This window comes from Sciurus carolinensis, chromosome 4 (assembly GCF_902686445.1).
Source record: "Sciurus carolinensis chromosome 4, mSciCar1.2, whole genome shotgun sequence".
Classification (NCBI taxonomy): Eukaryota; Metazoa; Chordata; class Mammalia; order Rodentia; family Sciuridae; genus Sciurus; species Sciurus carolinensis.
Window position 1 is genome coordinate 150,293,506 of NC_062216.1, and position 19,630 is coordinate 150,313,135.

At 39.9% G+C, this 19,630-nt stretch overlaps 1 protein-coding gene across 2 annotated transcripts; it reads left to right on the forward strand.

Moving 5' to 3' along the window:
- Positions 1 to 724: 724 nt before the first annotated feature.
- On the forward strand, positions 725 to 19,332 carry Nudt4 (nudix hydrolase 4). Of its 2 annotated transcripts, none has more exons than XM_047549270.1 (5): positions 725 to 1,245; positions 12,752 to 12,862; positions 14,065 to 14,109; positions 16,279 to 16,366; positions 16,549 to 19,332. In XM_047549270.1, exons 1-5 carry the CDS (start codon positions 1,147 to 1,149, stop codon positions 16,749 to 16,751), a joined length of 546 nt encoding a protein of 181 aa, XP_047405226.1. In that variant the 5' UTR covers positions 725 to 1,146; the 3' UTR covers positions 16,752 to 19,332. The 2 variants fall into 2 exon arrangements, with proteins under 2 accessions (XP_047405226.1, XP_047405228.1); XM_047549272.1 differs by having other exon boundaries at positions 726 to 1,245; positions 16,282 to 16,366.
- Positions 19,333 to 19,630: the final 298 nt, after the last annotated feature.

The following is a 19,630-nucleotide window of genomic DNA, read 5'->3' on the forward strand; positions in this document are numbered from 1 at the left end:
TCAGCACCCAGCTGTGCCTGTTACTTAGCACGAGACACGCACGAAAAACAGTAGATGATAGCCATTACTAGAACTCATGGATACATTCTGGAAGGTGAGACAAAGACGGGGAAGGCTATCGAGTTTTCAAAGCCACGATTAAGCTTGCGCTGACTCTCAAAGAGAATGCGAAACATCCCCAAGCAAAGAGACAGAGAAGAAAAAAAGAAATCAAAAAAAGAGGAGAGGAAAAAAAGGAAAACAGGAAATTTTCCCTTCTTCTGTTTCGGGGAAATAAAGGGGAAAACAAAACAAAACCCTTAATGAACGTCCCAGCCTTTCTGGGCCTTCACTTCACGGTCACCGCGGAGCCTCTACAGTCGCTGCGGTGCCTCTGGAATTTCCTGACCAGGGTGCAACTTTGCAGGGGCTCTTGAGGAGACAGCACTTAGGGTCCCCAGGGGAAAGTCGCGGGAGGACCCTTGTAAACAGGGAGGGAAGAGTCTCGACTTCCTTCCATTCACTGTCATTCCACGGAGGCACGGTCACTCCACGCTCGCTCTAGCCGCAGCCCCGAGACCCCGCCGAACCCGAGTCCGAGAGCGCGCAGCCCCGCCCCGCGGGAGGACGAGGCCCCGCCCCGCCGCAACGGTCCGGACACGCAGGCGCGGTGGCGCGCGCAGGTTGGCGCGCGCGGGGGGCGGAGGCGCGCGCGGGGGGCGGTGGCGCGCAGGGCCGCTTAAATAGTGGCGGAGGGGGCGGCGCGCAGCCGCCGCGGCGCTCCTGCTCTGTCAGCGCGAGTCCTCGCAACTGTCTCCGCGTGGCGCGAGCATCCAGCCTCAAGCCTCGCTCTTTCCCTGACGGCGGCGACAGGAGGAGCGCAGGCGAGAGGCGGCGGGCTCCATGGAGAGAGGCGGACGCCCGGGCAGAGGCGGCGCTTCCATCCCGGCACCCGGGCTCCAGTGACACGCGCTCGCGTCCTGCGCCGCGTCGGAGCGGCCGTCGGCCCGGGGACTAACCGGCCTCGCTGCCCCTCCCCGCGCCGCCGCCTCTCTACCGGCGCGCCTAGCCACCGACTCGCCCTCGCCCCTACTCCCCGGCGGGGTGGCGGCGGCCGGGCCCCCTCGGCGGCGGCCGGAGCAGCCTCGGCAGCAAGAGCCCGCCTCTATGATGAAGTTCAAGCCCAACCAGACGCGGACCTATGACCGCGAGGGCTTCAAGAAGCGGGCGGCGTGCCTGTGCTTCCGGAGCGAGCAGGAGGACGAGGTGAGGCGGCCGGCGCGCACGCTGCGCTTCGCGGGGCCTCGGGGCGGCGGGCGGGTGGTCCTCCGCCGGGTCCCGCCGACCCTCGGTCTGCGCCGCTCCGGGAGGGCTCGGAGCCCCTCGCGGCTTCCCTCCCGACCTCCTTCCTCCCTTTCTCCGGGCTGGTCGAGGAGACAAAGGGGCTCGCCCAGCCCGGCGCTCTCCATCGGGGCCCGCGTGCGGACCGGAGGCCGTGAGCCTCCTGGCCCCCGGGAAGGTCTCGCGGGTCACCATCTTAACGTGCGACTTGAGCTTAAAGCCGGATAGACCTCCGGTGCTAACGGAGGGCAGAAATGGCGTGTTGCAGCCGGGCCCTTCCTCGTTACTGCAGCTTGCGGTTTCGGATCAAATCTGGGTTCGTTTGTGGAACAAGTAGCAAGTCCTCCCCGGGCTCTAAAACGAAATAGCCCTCGGTCTGGTTTTAGCAGTTTCCCTATCAAGTGGACCCATTAGCTCAGATACGGTTGGTGTGATTATGCTTCATTTTTACAAAATGGGCTCTTAAAAGTTTCTGACTGCAGAAAGGTGGGTACTGAAAGATGTAGGATAAGGCCCAAAGGACTAAAATGAACTAGAAATGGGGAAAGTGGCCATTTTCAGACAGGGACCACTAGTCTTAGCATATTTATCAAGGCTTCCTTACTTTGCTGTTTGGCTTGACATCTGGAGAGGAGCGGTCTTCTCTAAGAGCAAGCAATGCATAACTCCTCAGCATTGGGTTGACAGGCTGGAGGGGTGGGGTCCCTGGAGAGCGGTTTTTACTTATTTCAATTACGTTTATTTAATTTTAAAATGGCTCACTGTTTTGAATGTGCTTAGGGCAAAAAGCCACTTGGTAGCTGATGAAGATTTTTTACCATTGTCGTTCCTAAAATGGCTTAATAGGGGAAAAGTTAACATACTGACTATGCTTCCATGAGTGTGACCAATAAAATATCAGACTAAAGCTGGAAATGGGAATTTAATGGCTTCCTTATTGCTAGTCCTTATAGTTCTGGTAAGTATGACATATAGTATACACTCCGTGGCAAGTTCTTATGTTAACACAAATCTCGTGCCTGAAAATTGTGCTCTTTAAACTCCTTTGCCACCCCTCCCCCCTTTTTTTGTAAAAACATTAAGGCCTTTAAGGCTAATCAACCTTAGGGTTGGTTGATCAGTGCTCATTTGGAGTCCTTTAGGTGTTAAACCTAAATTCTGAAGGTATTTCTAGAGAAAACTAGTGTCTTTCAGATGAATCTACTTTAGAATTAGAAACTGCATGGGGTAGGATTTTTTAATATTTGCAGAGTGAACAAAGCCAACAAGCATCAGCTGTGTACTACAAAGATTAGGTTTTTGAGGGAAGGATCATATTGGAGCAAAGCATACTTTGAATGTAGAAGAATGTGATAGCTAACAGTGGTTATATTAGATCAAGGATCTTGTCCAACTTATTTTGTGATCATATTCTTGGTTGAGAGTTTACAATGTGCTAGGTGCAGCTAGAGGAAAGTTTTGTTATATTTAATCCTTTTAACACTTGGAGGTAGTACTGGTTTTTCCTGTTGTATAGGTGAGGAGACAGAACAGAGAGCATAAGTGCTTTGCCCAAATGACACAGTTAGAAAGTGGTGGGAGTCAGAATTCAGCATCCAATCCCTACTTTGGATGCTGGGCTCCTAGTGGAGGGACTGGCCAATGGCAATTAAATGCACACATTTGTTGAATGAGTGAGATTTTCTGAGATTGAGCTTCAAAGCCTTTCTGAAAGTATTACCTTTGAAGTCGTGCATAATGTGAACTTGGGAATTCAGACTTTGTAAAAAAAAAAAAATTAAGTCCCTAGGGGAAAATATGGGGGATGGGAGGAAATCAAAATGATCCATATTGTATGTGGTAAAGTAGTCTTGACAAGAGCTTCAGGAATTACCTTAGCAGATAAATGGGCTGTTTTTATGCTTAGAAATCTTCTCCTCCATCCAGGGGTGTATCTCAGTGGTAGAGGCTCTTGCCTAGCATGTGGAGGCCCTGGGTTTGATTCCCATCACTGCCAAAAGGGAAAATATTGTTTCTATTATGAAACACTAAATTCATAGCCTCTAGTTGGGTAAAGAGACTAGCTGTGTTAGATAGAATGAAGTAAGGGACAAGATTTGGCAAATATATTAGAAAATCCATTGTGTAAAACTTTGTAAATCATAGCCTGTAGGTTGAGAAACCAGTGAATCAGCTTATTAGAGGATATACTCTGATGGAAGACTATGAAATTCTCTATGTAAAAAGTACAGCCAACTTTAACATCTGTTTTAACTCTTCAAAATCATTTCTTTGGTGTGTACAGCTGAGGCTCTGTTACATGGTAATTACAGAATAAACTCTTAGTAAAACAGTAAAATGTCCAGGAACACTGAATTTGCTTCCACTGTGTTGAAATTACATTGCTAGCCTTCCAGGGTTAGGATGCAAACCAACTTTAACCCACCTCTCTAGTTAATGTTTCCTTGTGCTGGGTTAAGAACACCTAGCTAGATCTGGTGGGAACATTTAAATACATATTTTGAGGATGAGCATGAATTGAAATAAAAGAGTAATTGCTATTTGACCCCAAAAAGCTGTAAGGAGCTCCCTTCTGGCTGTCCCTGTACTGAAGGAGTTCTCAGTAAGTTCTTTAGAAAGGTAGTTCTAGAAAGTTGTTCTGACAGCAGAGTCTGTTTTCTTTTTGGGGTTGCTTCACGTTTTTTTTTTTTTTTTTTTTTTCCCATTTGTATCTTTTTTTCTGCCCTGTGAAGTAAATCAGTATTAGAATTTACACAGGAAGAAAATAAGTAACTTGTCTCAAGGTCACAAATGCCTTTAGAGCCAACTGGTATAATCCCAGCAATTTGGGAGGATGAAGCAGGAGGATTCCAAATTCATGACCAGCCTCTACAACTTAGCAGGACTCTCTCAAAAAAGGTTGGGATGTAGGTCGGTAGTAAATTGCCCCTGGGTTAAATCCCCAGTACCAAAAAATGAAACAACAACAAAAAACATTAGAACCCAGATATTTTACTTCAAAGTCTTTGGTTTATTTGATTAGCTTCCCCAGATAATTATTTCTGTGGGAAACCACCTTCACTTATGGCAGTTGAGCTTTGAGACAAGCCCACAAATAATTTTCCTGTAGAGTAGCCTGGGGTGCTGGTGCTTGTTCAGTGAAAGGTGCCAACACCTTTACAAATAGGTAACCAGAAATGAGTTAACTTCAAGCATATTCATATATACAGTTTGAACAGTAGTTGCAAAGATGAAATCTCAACTCTTCTGTATCCTATAGTGGCAGGTTAGACAAATGACTGATAGGGAAGTACAGTAACATAAAAGTGCTTTCAGGTGCTCTGGGATTCAGATACAATGTGAGTCATTTGGACTTGGATTTCAGAGTGCCAGAAAAGGACCAGGCATCCCAAATAGAGTAAGACTTGGGACTGTGGTCTAGTATGCTACAGCTTAGGATACCATAGAACAAGGAATAGTTAAAATGTAGATTGCCTTACAGGTAAGACTAAGGACTTGTTAGGCAGGAAAGGAACTCAGTTTTGAACAAAGGCCATTTAGAGTTCAGATGTAGTTAAGCATGAATACACTAGCAAAATGCCAGCAAAATAGGAAATAGAAATGACTTGATCCTGGGTGGAATCTAGGCACAGTTGCAAGAGAGACATTATCAGCCCTAAAAACTGACCACTATGCCATTGCACTTGGTGCTGTAATTAACTTTTAAGCTCCCAGAGCCAGTGGCTGCATCTTTTATAGATGGTCTGCTCTAATATATTCATGGAAACTGAGTTCTACAAAATCACAAAACCAAGACAAGGTAGTCTCAAAACTAAACCTAGAACCAGAGCTCTAATAAATAGTAACAGTATTAATTAGAAATATTAGTACAATTAAGTCTCCACTGATGCAATTAAAGTCTCCATCTTTACACTTGAAATCAGTAGTTATCCACCCTTTCCAAATGTACACTCTGAGGCTCATGTTCCCCCATAGATTTAAGTCATCAAAGATATTTGCTTCAGATGACTACTACCTTCATTAAAATAAATACTATACTATACAAAGATAGCCTCCCTGCATTCCTTTGGTGGTCCTGGAGATTGAATCCAGAGCCTCACACATGTTGGCAAGTCCTCTACCACTCAGCTCCTCCCCAGCCCTTTTTATTTTAAGACAGGGTCTCACTGAAGCTGGCCTTGAACTTGATCCTCCTGCCTCAGCATTCCAAGTAGCTGGGATGACAGGCATGAGCCACCACACATGACTGGTACCTTTTTTTTTTTTTTTTTTTTTTTGGACCTGGGATTGAACACAGGGGTGCTTAACCACTGAGCCATATCCCCAGCCCTTTTTTATATTTTATTTAGATGCTTAGGGCCTTGCTAAGTTGTTGAGTCTGGCTTTGAACTCAGCCTCCTGCCTCAGCCTCCTGAGCTGCTGGGATTATAGGTTTGTGCCACCATACCCAGCAAACTTTTTAAACACAGGAATGTCAGCTTTGTACCTACAGCTCTCCCAGACCTAAAGAAAGGCTGTGTAAGCCACTAAATCAGCTACCTTGTTCAAGGAAAGGCCACTAGTATAGGGTCTTACGTGTATTATAGCCATCGTTATAACCTACAATCTTTTCAAATGGCTGTGCATGGTGGATGTTCCTCCTCTGCTACTCACCTAATTTTGGTTAAGTTCCTTTGAAATGGTTAACTAGGATAGAAGAAGGTTGACTCAGTTTTGTTGTTCTTTGGGTTTTTTTTTTTTTTTTTTTTTTGCCGTGCTGGGGATTGAAACGGGGTTGGGGGTAAGAGGAGCACTCTACCACTGGGCTACCTCCCCAGTCCTTCTTGTTTTGGGGACAGGGTCTTGCTAAATTGCTTGAGGCTTTAGCCTTCTGAGTAGCTGGAATTACAGGTGTGTGCCACCATGTACATCTCAAATGATGTTTTTCTGATAATTGGCCAAGGCATGGAAAACAGAGTAAGATAGCAGGAGTGTAATGTAGGAGAAGGAATACTTATGTAAAGGTAGTCAGGTTGAATCAGGTGAGAAGAAATGTCTTCAGTGTTCACTACTCTGACAGCTTTGGCTTTGGGCTTTGAATGGTTCAAGTCTGGTTCTGCATCTTGGTGGGATGAGTAGCCTTATAAATCTATTTTGTCTCAGCCCTGGTTTATATGGAAGGTTGGATGTCTACTTTCATCTGTCATCTTATAAATAATGTGACATACCCCCTGACAATTGATAGGGTAAAGAAATTTAAAACTTGAGTGACCATGTATAGCTCTGACAGCTGTCAGTGTATTGTCTTAATGAACTTTTTATATGAGCTTCGTTTAGGTCAGTTGTACCATTTTTAGAACATTAATTAACATGCTAACTATATAGACAGTAGATTGAGGATGTTATAGAAATGTTTATTTGCTTGTTAGTATGCTTTGAGGGGATAGCAAATGATAATACTTTGTGATGGTTCTGTAGGGTTTGAATGCTTCCAGTATTTATGGGAGGGACTTAAGAGCATCTGCTCGTTTTGTTTTTGGTTTTGTTTTTTTGAATTTATGTAATTGTAAGAAAAAAACAGTGTGTTGTAATTAGGTAATTGACTTCACCAAAACAAACCAAAAAAGGGGCAGGGGCGTGTAGCTAAGTAGAGTGCTTTCTTAGCATACATAAGGTCCTGGGCTCAATCCTCAGTACTTCAAAAGAAAAATTAAAAAATAAATTGTGCCAAGACTTGGTAAAGTAGTCCAGATAAGTCTCAATTGATGGTTTTCATCTTCAGTAAATTCCAAATGACTTTTTAACAGAAAAGCCTTAATTCTTTTTGATTTCTCAAAAGTTGTATACACTGTGGCTCAAAATCCCCACCTCCAATTGCTCTTTTACAATGCTAGGTTTGTTTGTTTTTCTTTTGTTTTTGGTACTTGGGATTGGACTCAGGTGCTCTACCACTGAGTTCCATCCATCTCCAGCCCTTTTTGTTTTTCATTTTGAGACAGGGTCTCACTCAGTTACCCTGACTGAGCTGGAACTTGGATCCTCATGCCTCAGTTACCTGAGTTCATAGAATTACAGGTGTTCTGGCAATCCTAGATTTTTTAACTTGGTGAACACTTTTTCTAGAAAGAAATGGTTTTGCAGTTAGGATACTGAAAACTCTTAAGATGAACTATAAACAAACTTGGCTTTCATATTGTCATTCTTAAAGCCCTCTGAAACAGAGCAGCTGTGGGGTACTTGGGAACAAGTAGGAAGTGCTTAGAAAATACTGAGTGCATTCATCTTAATCTCAACCTCCTGCCTAAAAATAGTGATTTTATCCTCTGTTGTCTGCCTAATTAAAATATAAACATTTTCCCAAAGTGCCATCAGTTTTCCATCATCTGTATTCACCTAGTGCTGGGGATGGTCTGTGGACCATGACAGACCCCAGTTAATTACAGGATTGCTTTGCTGTCTAGCTGGCCTCGAAAATCTGACCACTCAGTTTGGGGGGCAAGTTGGTGGGGGAAACTGTTAATTGTGTTAATTGTCCTTGTCCCTGCTCATGATATTCAGATCTATTTTTTAAACTTTTTTTTTTTTTTTTTTTTTTTTTTTTTGGTACTAGGGATTGAACCCAGGGGCACTTAACCACTGAACCACATCCCTAGCCCTTTTTATTTTTTATTTTGAGAAAGGGTCTCACTAAGTTGCTAAACTGGCTTTGAACTTGCAATCCTCCTACCTCAGCTTTCCCAGCCTCTGGGATTACAAATGGATGCCACCATGCCTGACCAGATCTATTTTTCCAACCTGGCAGACCTAACCTCTTGCCTATGGACCATCTGTGGGAGACTCTGTTTCAAAACAAGATAAAATATAAAATATTCTGATAGAGTGCTTGCCTAGCATGTGTGAGGCCCTGGGTTCAATATTTAGTAGTAGGAGAAAAAATAAAAAACTACTTTCTCCAGAGTGTTTTTCCTTAAACTCAAGAATATATGTATACTTACTATATTTGACAGGAGGTAGTTTATTCTATCCATCTAAAGATGAAAGATTATAAAGATAAAAAGTAAATGGATTTAGGTTGATGCCATGTATACATTTCCTAGGAAGAACTAGGCCATTTTCACGATTTTGATTTTCTTTTGGAAAGAACTTTATAAAGGAAATATTTTTGATGGAAATTATAAGTAGATAAGTAACATGTTTTCCTTGGTCTGAAATGAATGTGCCTTTAAGGTGCCATAGATCTTGTCCAATTCACGGGCCTTGGAATATTACTAGTGGACCGAGAAACTGAATTTTAGTTTTATTTCATCTTAAAAGAGCCATAAGATGCTGCTGGCAACTGTGACAGTTCATGCTCAAAATGGCCTGACTAGGTCAGAAGTAGCAGCTGGGAATAGTTGGCAGATCAAGGGCATGTCAGTCCATGTTTAGTTCCATTTTAGGGTTTGTCAGTCAAGAAGAGTAGAGAATGACTTGATGGGTTTCCACTCTATCACCATCAGAGATGGATCTTAACAAGTCTTTCTTAAGTTAGTGGTTTAGATGTTGATCTTTCCTATACCAGAGATGGTAAGCATATTCATTTAAATTGATCAGCGTTTTTTGGGGATGTCTTTTTGGAAAGATAAACTTGAAGTTTGATCAAACTTAATCTTTTTTAGAATATCAAGGGACTCATTCTTTGATTAGGCTAAGTCACTTGTCCAGAATTTATGTAGATATGTTTTATGTAGATACGTTTACGTTTTCTAAATAATTTATGAAAGGGAGATGTTGACCCACTCAGGGGTTCATGGAGTTGCTGACTTTTGGATGAAAACCTAATCATATGTAGATGTCCTATAGATGACACAGGTTTGGTTTCAAAATCTGAGACTAAAATGTTAGTTTAGAAAAGCAGGTACAGTCTATACTAGTGGGGTTTTCCAACATTAATAATCTTATATAATTTAGCTATTAAAGACAGTCTTGGATAATAGAGAACATATAGTCATTGACCTAGATATGTGACACTTTGAATTTTATTCTTTTAGTACTCAAATATCAGTGGTTTTTAGACTCCTTTACTAAATGAGGATGTATATTTTTTGGTGGCATCCTGTTCCATTATGAAGGTAATCAAAGAAGTTGCTTAGTCAGGCCTGGTGACATATGCCTGTAATCCCAGCCACTTGGGAGACTGAGGCAGGAGGATTGTGAGTTCAAGGTCAGCCTCAGCAACTTAACGAGACACTCTATCCAATAAAATTTAAAAAAAAAAAAAAAAAAAAAAAAAAAAAAGGGCTGGGGATGTGACTCAGTGGTTAAATGCCCCTGGGTTCAATCCCCAGTGCCAAAAAAAAAAAGTTGCTTAGATTAAGCGTGGATCACATAGTAAGAATTTCATCCAGCAAGTAGAATCAGTTTATATCTAACTCACACCTGTGACTAGAAAAAGAAGCCTCTAACCCTGCAGTCAGAACCAGTAGTTGCCATTTACTTTCCCAGTAGCATAAGATATACCTTAAATATTTTTAGTTTAGCATTTAATTTGCAAAACTTAATATAGGACCAAGACCTTGGATTGCCCTAGATCCTCAATACGCACTCCCCCCCCCCCTTTTGCAGTGCTTAGGAGTAAACTTGAAGCTCTAACACTGAGAGATGTCCCCAGCCCAGACCTCTCTTTTGAATAAAATACAAAGGTTTTGAAATTTGATTTGCAGTTTTAAGAATTTGAACATAGCGACTTTTGTAGGATCTTAATGGATTTTACTTCCTTTCTCCCATTCTTTTCTATACTGGGGATTGAACCCAAGGGCACTTTACCACTGAGCTACATCTCCAGTCCTTTTCTTTATTTTGAGACAGGTTCTCTTAAGTTGCTTAAGGCCTTGCTAAGTTGCTGAGACTGGCCTCAAATTTACAATCTTCCTGCCTCAGACTCCCTAATTAGTAGGATTAAGGGGCATATACCACTGCTTCCGGAGTCCACAGTAGTTTTAATAGCCCTCCTTTAATGAATCTGTACAGTCTTTTTGATATCTCTTTCTGCCCTGATACCACTGTTATTTCTCAGTAACTTAAAACAAGTAGAACTAGAACTATTGGGGGATGAACCTAATTCTTGGTAAGCTGATTCAAGGCAATAAGTGGGGAGAACAAAGAACTAGTAGTGGCCAACAGTGACTGCCCAGGCCAGGATCTAAATGGTAGAGTGCTTGCCTTGCAAGCACAAGGCCCTGGCACTGCACAAAAGATATTCTTTCTTTCTTTCTTTTTTTTTTTTTTTTTTTTTTTTTTTTTTTTTTTTTTGAGTACTGGGGATTAAACCTAGGGGTGCTTTCCCATTGAGCCATATTCCCAGCCCTTTTTTAATATTTTATCTAGAGATAGGGCCTTAGTAAGTTGCTGAGACTGGTTTTGAACTTGCAATCCTCCTGCCTCAACCTCTGGAGCCACTGGGATTACAGGTGTGCACCACCATGCCTGGCTTTATGATATGTAATTCTCATTAACATTAGTCCTACAAGTATAGTTATTTCTCCTTACAGACAAGGAAACCAGTGCACTGAAAGGTTGCTTATTAGCAACCATGCCTTAAGTGTATCAAGGAATGAAACACCTTGGTTATAATCTTCTGCGCAGTCACAGACACTTTTGGATTCAAACCTGTGTCTTCTGAGACTTGCTACATTTCATTAGCTATGGCTCATTAGTTTCTGATTTTGCTACTTAACTCCTATTTACTATTATTTAAATTTAAGGCTGTCATACATTTCATTTTACCAAAATTGCTAGGTTTGGGCTTGCTGCCTTCAATGATAGGCATCCGTATTTCAGCTAAGGCCTAGTTTTTAGTGCTTTATCTGGATTTGCCACTGTTACACCAGTTACTTGCTTCAGGAATGATGCTGGTGGAAGCAATAGAGCCTGCCCAGATCTAAAGTGAGAGAAGTACTGCTGACCCCCTTGTATTAATTGATCACTGTCTGCGGTCAAGGTGTGTCCGTAGACAAAGGTGTACTCTTTTCCAGTAAGGGAATAGACACTCTCTTGTCTTCCAGTTTAGCAATATGGGGATTTAGGGGGAATGAACTACTGCCAGTCTGAACTTTCTAGTTGGGAAAGGTCAAGTTCCTGTTAACCTACCTCAAGTAGAAGGGGGCAGCTGTACTGGCTGTGAACTAGGGATGGAGCTAGGGTCTTAAGAACTGCTGGTGTGCATGTCAAAAAAAAAAAAAAAAAAAATCAGTACCCACATTGGGGTTTAAATTTTGTTTAAAACTTGGTGTGTTTTTCCAAGGAAAACTTTAAATTTACTTGAAGGCAAAATGCTATGATTTTGTAACGTTTTTGTTTTGGTTAAAACATGTTACCTTTGTAACATCATTTGACTTTGACTAAAATTTTATCATAGTCTTTTCTTTTAAAACTTGAGCGAATTTCAACTAACCTAGCCCACAGATTTTCATTTATAAGATTGGTATGTAATACTGTTCCAGGTACTATTAAATAGTTAACATCTAGGATACCTGTCTTGATAATATAGTACGGGTTTGTTGTTTTGAAGGATTTATATAGTTTGGGTTTAATGATGTTCTTGATCAGAGTTCTGTAGAGTGTTCCTGTAAAAGGCCAGATAAGTATTTTAGATTTTATAGGCTATACAGTCTCTGTCATAACAATTCATCTCTGCTTTTAGAGGACAAATGAGCCAGATGGCTATGTACAAGTAAATGATTGTGACTAGGTTCTAATAAAATTTTACGTATGGATTCTGAAATCTAAATTTTAAAAATAGAAAAACCCTTATTAGCTCACAGACTGTACCAAACTGGTGGTGACTATAGTTTGCTAAAACTGTTTTAGACCATAAGTTACAGCTGTCTGTTATCAAAAAGAAGCAAACTTTGACTTGTTATATATGGGTTTAGAATATGAAATGCACCTTTTTCTATCTAATGATGAGCATAAAAGTAACAATTCTATGTACCAAGCATTGATTCTACATGCATTTCCCTGTTCCTTTTTCACAGCATCTGTGGTCTTCCAAGTACGCTTTACATTTTATGTGAGGGAACAAAGTAACATGCCTATGATCATATCCTTATATGGAAAAGTAAAGATTCCCTAACTAAAGACTAACTAATAGGACTGCAAACCCCAGGGCATTCAACTCTAGGGTTAGTAAATGAAGTCTCTGCTTTTATCTTTTGTTAGTATCCAAAAACTGGAAAATTTTACTAATTGAATCTAGTAGTTTAAATTATCTCAGAATGATTTAGTAATGTGGTCATATTGTTGGATTTTTAGCCTTTGGGAACACAAAACCTAGTATAAGGTGTACTCTTAGTAATTTTAATGAAATTAAAGAATTTAGGAATGCGCTACAACCTTGCAAAGGTTTGAGAATGTTGTTTGTATCCGTAGTGCTTCTCAGGCTGGAAATACATGGTCCCGGTGGGTCTTGCAGGTGCTGTTGGTGAGCAGCAGTCGGTACCCAGACCAGTGGATTGTCCCAGGAGGAGGAATGGAGCCTGAGGAGGAGCCCGGCGGTGCTGCTGTGAGGGAAGTGTATGAGGAGGTGAGAGGGGTGGGTCTTTGTTCTCCTTCCACACACACCGTACTTCAGGGTTTTACAGCAGGTCTTCTGTGCAGGGGGTACAAACAAGGCATTTTGCTCAGCAACACTGAGGAGTAGGCAGGATTATCAGGTCCCAGTAGTGCTTTTTCATGTTGTCTGATAGAACACTTCTAAGCCTGTGACTGTCGTTAGCATTTTGCTAAACCGCTGTTTTTTCTACCTGATAAAATTGAGCTAACATCAGTGTGGAAGTTGCTCAGAATCATATTCATATGTAATTCCTGATTATCAGACTAATTATTCGATCAGTGATCAATGTGTAACATGATGGCCTTGGTTCAGCAAGGTTAGGATTACATGGAACAGGACTGCACGGAGGCATGAATCATACGCTGTAATTCTGTCTCAGATGAGTAAGAAGCAATTGCTTTTGTTTCACTATTTTTGGTATCGAGTTCAGTAAAATGTGACACTTCCTCATGCATAAAAGTGCGCATGGCCTGCTTCTTTCAGTTGATGACAGAACTTAACTTTTACTCACAGGCAAAACAACGAAGTGAGCAGTGGTGCTGTCTGTTGAAGTGGGGAGCGAGTGCAGAAGCCCACCTCTCAGGCTTTGGTGTACCTTAGGAAGGGTTTCACAGACAGCAGCGGGTCAGGCCAGCCTCCTGAAGGAAGGACACCTTAACAGAGGAAACAGCATGTCCAGTGTATTCATGTGTAGCATGAAATGGGGAACAAACTGAGGTTGTAGTCAGTTGGTCACAATGCTGGGGGTGTAATGAGGACCCTGTAGTAGAAGGGTAGTGTATAGGAAGAACATACCTCCGGGCCATGGGAAAAGAAGAAAGGAGAAAGACGGGTCTTTAAGGGGAAGAGTCTATTTACAGAAGTCTGTTTTCATTCATGTTTGACCCAAATTGGTAGAAAATCTAATTTTTATCAATTCTTGCCTCTTCTTATAAAATAATAATCCAATCAGTAAGGAGTTGCATGTGGAAAAAATGAACCCATTATTTTATAGCAAACCACAGGTCCTGAATTTTGGTGTGGCCAAAAAACTTCACAGAATTAGGAAGATAGTGATTTGGTATGGGAAGGTCTATGGTGTTTAGATTCAAAAATTGAAAGAGCCAAAATAACTTATATAAATTACAGTATTATGAAAACAAATATTTTGCATTTCATCTTTTTTTAAATAGGCTGGAGTCAAAGGAAAACTAGGAAGACTCCTGGGTATATTTGAGGTGAGTTACAAAAGTAATCCTCACCTTGCTGATAATATCATTTATTTCTTCTGAAGATCAGCCAGATAATCTGGCAGCAAGCTGAACCAGATATTTCTCTAACACTGTCTGTAGTCATAAGGATCAGGAAGGAAGGAGGTAAGTAGAAGCCATTTCACTGTTTTTTATATTCCATCCATTTTATACAGCATTGTTATGGTAGTAATTACTCCCGTTGGCAGTACAGTGGAATCAATGCTTTTACAGACCTAGAAACATGGGGACATTAGCTTTTTCAAGATAATTTTTAAGGGTTAGCTCAGTCTTTATGATAGAACCATATAATTTTATTTTTATGCATTTAGGAAATTCAGCACTTGAGAGAATTGATGATTCCTATAAGTATACAGAGGTTGAAGAATAAAGGCCTAAAAGCATTCAGACTTTTCCAGAATTCAGCACTTGTTTTACCCAGTTTCATAGCACCATCTCCTGGTTAAAATGGAAAAACATAGGTTTTCTGTAATTCAGATTTCATGGTTCAAGTAACATTTGTCAATATGCTGACAAGGTCTTTGAAGAAAACTCACATTATAAAGCTGAAAATATTGGAAGACAACAGTATTGTTTTCAAAATACTATTTAACAGAAAATGTCAATCAATACATCTTTTCCCTTAGAAAATAAAATGGATAGTTAGAATTGTCTTGCCGTTAAGCCCCAGTGATTTCAATGAATTTATTAATGTAGTATAATAAATAAATGTATTATTTGCTGGGCATAGAAATAAGAAAAATGATGTTTAAAAATAAAGAAAAATAGGACTGGGATGTGGTTTAGTGTTAGAACACTCTTCTAGTTTGTGTGAGGCCCCAGGTTTTATCCCCCAGCACTGAAAAGTAGCAGATGATGATGATGAAGAAATAATAGTAATAATGAAAACTAATGTTATAAGCAACACGTTATGCCTCTAATTTGCTGTTCCTATTCCGTCCCAAAGACACAGTACACTAATTGGATTATTCCAGTTATTTGTGGTAGGAAAAAAATGTAGTCTTAGACTACAGCAAACATCTAATTTAATTGGACTGAAGGTGAGTCTGTTCATCTTAAAACCACCTTGTATTCAATTTTTAGAGACAAGACTAGGTGCCAGTTTTAGTAAGGATAAAATTGAGTTTCAGCATATAAAACTAAAAGATACTTTTTGAGAAGGGCATTAAGCCAGGTATTCTCAGACCCGGATGTGTATATTTCATCTGGGAGCTTATAAAATTTCAACACTTAGGCTTTATCCCCAACAAATTGAATCTGTCTCTTAAAACAATTTTTTCCCCATTCTGAGAAATCAGATATATCCAAGTTCAAGAAACCCCAGTCTGGGTTGGTAGGCTGTGCTTTTCTGTGCATCTGGGTAAACTCCAGAGTATTCTATAGGAACTGGGATCTTTTGCTCTACATAGATGCGATGGAAGCAGTTTTCTATAGCACTGAATGGTTGTCAGGATCAGCACCAGGGAATAGGACCTAGTGTAAAAAGAATATGGTTGTTTTAATATAGGTTCCATTCAAATTATAAGGTTTTCTTTAAGAAAACAATGTTGAATATATGTACATCAGAATGTTAAAAGTTTACTTTAGGGCTGGGGAGATAGCTCAGTTGGTAGAGTGCTTGCCTTGCAAGCACAAAGCCTTGGGTTCAATCCCCAGCACCCCCCCAAAAAAAAAAAAAAAAAGTTTACTTTAGGCCAAGTGAGGTGGTGATGCACAACTATAATTCCAGGTACTCAAGAGGATGAGGCAGGAGGGTCACAAGTTTTCCAGGTCAGCATGGGTGACTTAATGAAAGCCTCTCAAAAAAAAAAAAAAAAAAAAAAAAAAAACAGGACTGGCGATATAGCTCAGTGGTAGAGCACCCATGGGTTCAATCTTAAGTACCAAAAAAAGAAAAGTTTAATATTAGGAGCTAGTTTCACCACTGGTGAAGCTCCAATTCTCATCATTTAAATTTTTTAATTTTTTTTTCCATTCATAAACAACTCCTGCTGGACTGTACAACTGAGAATAGTTGACTCTGTTGGGAAATATACTGTGCTAGTCAGCACTATGCCGGAACTGTTTATTTTTCCCCTGAAAATACATCCATGGCTTGTTCCTGTAGATTAAAATGCCTTTTCTTTTATATTCAAGCAGAACCAAGACCGAAAGCATAGAACATATGTTTATGTTCTTACAGTCACTGAAATATTGGAAGACTGGGAAGATTCTGTTAATATAGGTAAGGTCCCATTCCTTTTTGCTGTCTGGTTTTTTGAATTATCTTAAAACTCTTTCCCAACGCATTATTGTTTAAGCTATTTCTAAAAAAATTTATTCTGGGGGGAGTAAGAGGCCATTGTTAGGGTGCAGCTTGCTATTTAAAATTGACTGTGTAGTAACCATTGTCATACTATTCTCTAGGGAGGAAGAGAGAGTGGTTCAAAGTAGAAGATGCAATCAGAGTTCTCCAGTGTCATAAACCTGTTCATGCAGAGTATCTGGAAAAGCTTAAGCTGGGTTGTTCCCCAACCAATGGAAATTCCACAGTCCCTTCCCTTCCAGATAATAATGCCTTGTTTGTGACTGCCGCACAGACCTCTGGGTTGCCATCTAGTGTAAGATAGAGAGAATTGGGAAGACCTCCCCCACCAATTGTGTGATCTCCTGGGGAGAGGCTTCTTCACTTTCCTTGGCAAACATCTGAATGATGCTCACAAACTGTCTGAATTTGCCATGCAGGGATTTCAAACAATTTGCATGTTTTTCAGATGCTTTCAAATCTTCTTTAAAAAAAAAAAAAAAATGTAAAATATTTTAATAAGCCAAAGCCATGTGGAATTTTTTTTAGATGCCTTAACTGTGCCCCCTCATGTTATTTTTATCATTTTTTTTCACAGCATTTTTTTAGATTTTGTTTTGTTTTGTTTTGTCCATTTGGCATCAGTCTTTTGTCAGATCAAATTACTTGTGGGTATATTCCCCCTAAATTGTTTTCTCATTTGCAGCATTAACATATTCAACAAATCTTTCTGTGGTGGGAATTAATGGAAAATATTCTTAGTATTAAAGAAATCCATCCATTCTAGAACTTGCTTTGTAGGGTCAGAATTTTAAAATATAAATTGCACATTTGGGCTGTCTCTGTATGGTCCTTAACTGTTTGAACAAAGGACTTCAATTTGATATTTTAGGAATTTGCCAACTCTTGTCTGAATTTGCATAACTGGTATTATGTCACTGTCAACCTAAAATGGCTATTTTCCCTAAAATTCAATAGTAATTTAACACAAATATTACTCTGAGTTAGATTTTTTAGGGAAATATTGGCAAAATTCATGATGTAGTAAGTATGTCTTATCATGAAGACAGTGTTCACGGAATTTATTTAGCATGCTCACTTGCCAGTTCCCTCTATCTATGATCTCACTTTACATAGAATACCTCAGAAGCATATTTCCCTCAATGTAAATTGCTCTTAAAACACTTTATAGTAGGGACCCATCTTCTGTTAAATTTGCGTGCTTACCAAAACAACAGGATTGGAGTCTTACCTTTGGGGCCAGTCAGTGATAGCCGCACCACAGTGAAGTGTAACGGTCACCTTGCTGTTCAGCTGTTGTGGGCTTAAGATTGTTAAGGCACCTTCAAATGTATCATCATTTCTAGGTTGTCAGTAATTACTGCTTGTCACATAACTTTTGGGGCACTGGAACACACCTGAATTAAGAATTATTCATCTTACCCTTTATACTTAAATCAGGCATCCCATCTAAAACACATAAGTACCTGAATTAAAACTCCTGTACTTCCCCCAAGAAGATCAGAAATAAGGGGGGAGGGAAAAAAAAACAGTGACTAAGATGTGGAGTTGGGAGAGTGAAGAAAGATCACTTTTTATGTAGACAGTAGATTGTTGTAAATATTATAACTGGTGAGTATGAAGTAGAAAAGGTATAGTTAAAATATTGCTATGTAAAACTGCTAACCTTTAAAAATATAATTGCTGCTAAAAATAGAGTTCTTGTATTTCAGGAAAATTGGTGCCATTTTGAAAATGAGATCTTGTGCCATAAATGCAGCTGAACTAAATGTAAACATTAGTTCACAAATTAATGCTGTCAATGGAAGGAGTAAAATGGAAGAAGGCAGAAAAACTTAACCAGTGACATTTTATCCTAAATTATGTAGTATAATAAAATGTGATCATCCAGAATTTTTATATTTTTCTTTGTACAGAGGTTATGTATTCTGGGTGTTTTTAAAAAGGAAACATTTTAAATCCCACAAATTGACACTTTGTATCAATCACCAATGGACTAAGATTTTTTTCTCAGTAATCTCTGAAATTTGTTTAAATTAAATACTTAACACAGCAGACAAACTGGATTGTTTTTGTATATAAGACTGCTTCCACCTGAAATGCTGTCACAAGTACTGGGGGGTTTATCTTGTACATGATATTCTTAGAGGTAATAATGCATGAACTTATTTTATAAACTCTTGGACTATGTATTTGACATGTAAAAAATGTACAGTATTAATGTCAACCATCTCTTAAAAGTCAGCCTATAAATATTGTTGTATGATTTCCTTTGGTCAGAAACATTTGGTCTAAGTAGTGCTGTCAGGATTTTCTTCAGTGCCATTTAGCAAAAACATCTTTAGCCTATGCAACTAGCAAAAATTTGTATACTACAGTACCTTACAGTTTTCACTTTTAAAATTTCTTCACTATTCTTGTGGAACCTGATCTAGCAAAATTAGAAGAAAGGCCCAAGGAAATTTACTTGAAAAGCCAACATTTCCAGGTTAAGTAGTGGAATAATGTCTACCATCTCAACCCTCCAAAGTTTGCCAAGTGTTGAGGCTCTTATTTGTGCTTACTTGTGGGGTAGCTGAGTAAAATTGGGCACTTAATTTTTCGGTTCCATGTCCCTCATGAAAAAGAAGCAGTTACTGTAAATTGACTTGAAGACAAAGTAGAATCTGCCCTGCATGTTTTTATAAAGATGACATTTTTTCCATCCAAGCACATGCGATCCAATTTCCTGTCTATCACACTATTGTATAAAGAGCTGCAAAAACTGAAGGGGAGAAGTGACTGCTGTACACACTGAATTGCTCTGCATGGTCTTATTTGAGATAATTGGTGTAAGAATCTTGACTTTTTTATATTTGGAAACATCAAATAAAAATGGAACAATCCGTTTGTGTGTGTGTGTGTGTTTTTAATAAATATAAAATTTACAAATGATCGGCTTTCTGAAGCTTAGAGTCAGGTAAATGCTCTTGACTTTGAAATGGGTAAAGTACATTTTTTTGCCTTAATGTTAAGTGACTACCCAGAAGAAACCTACATCTCATTTATTTAGGGATAATTTTTTACTTAAGGATTCAGCAAAAGAGAAGCTGTCCTCAAGTTACAGTTCTTTGAACATTTTGTAAGACAGTCGCATCTGTCTAGGTAATCACTAATCGTTTATTAAAGTATGATTTTGTAATT

Coding starts and splice junctions, on each gene's coding strand:
- Nudt4 (XM_047549270.1), top strand. CDS start 1,147: ATGATGAAGTTCAAGCCCAACCAGACGCGGACCTATGACCGCGAGGGC. Junction 12,863..14,064: donor TGAGGGAAGTGTATGAGGAG/GTGAGAGGGGTG, acceptor TTTTTTAAATAG/GCTGGAGTCAAAGGAAAACT. Junction 16,367..16,548: donor GGAAGATTCTGTTAATATAG/GTAAGGTCCCAT, acceptor ACTATTCTCTAG/GGAGGAAGAGAGAGTGGTTC.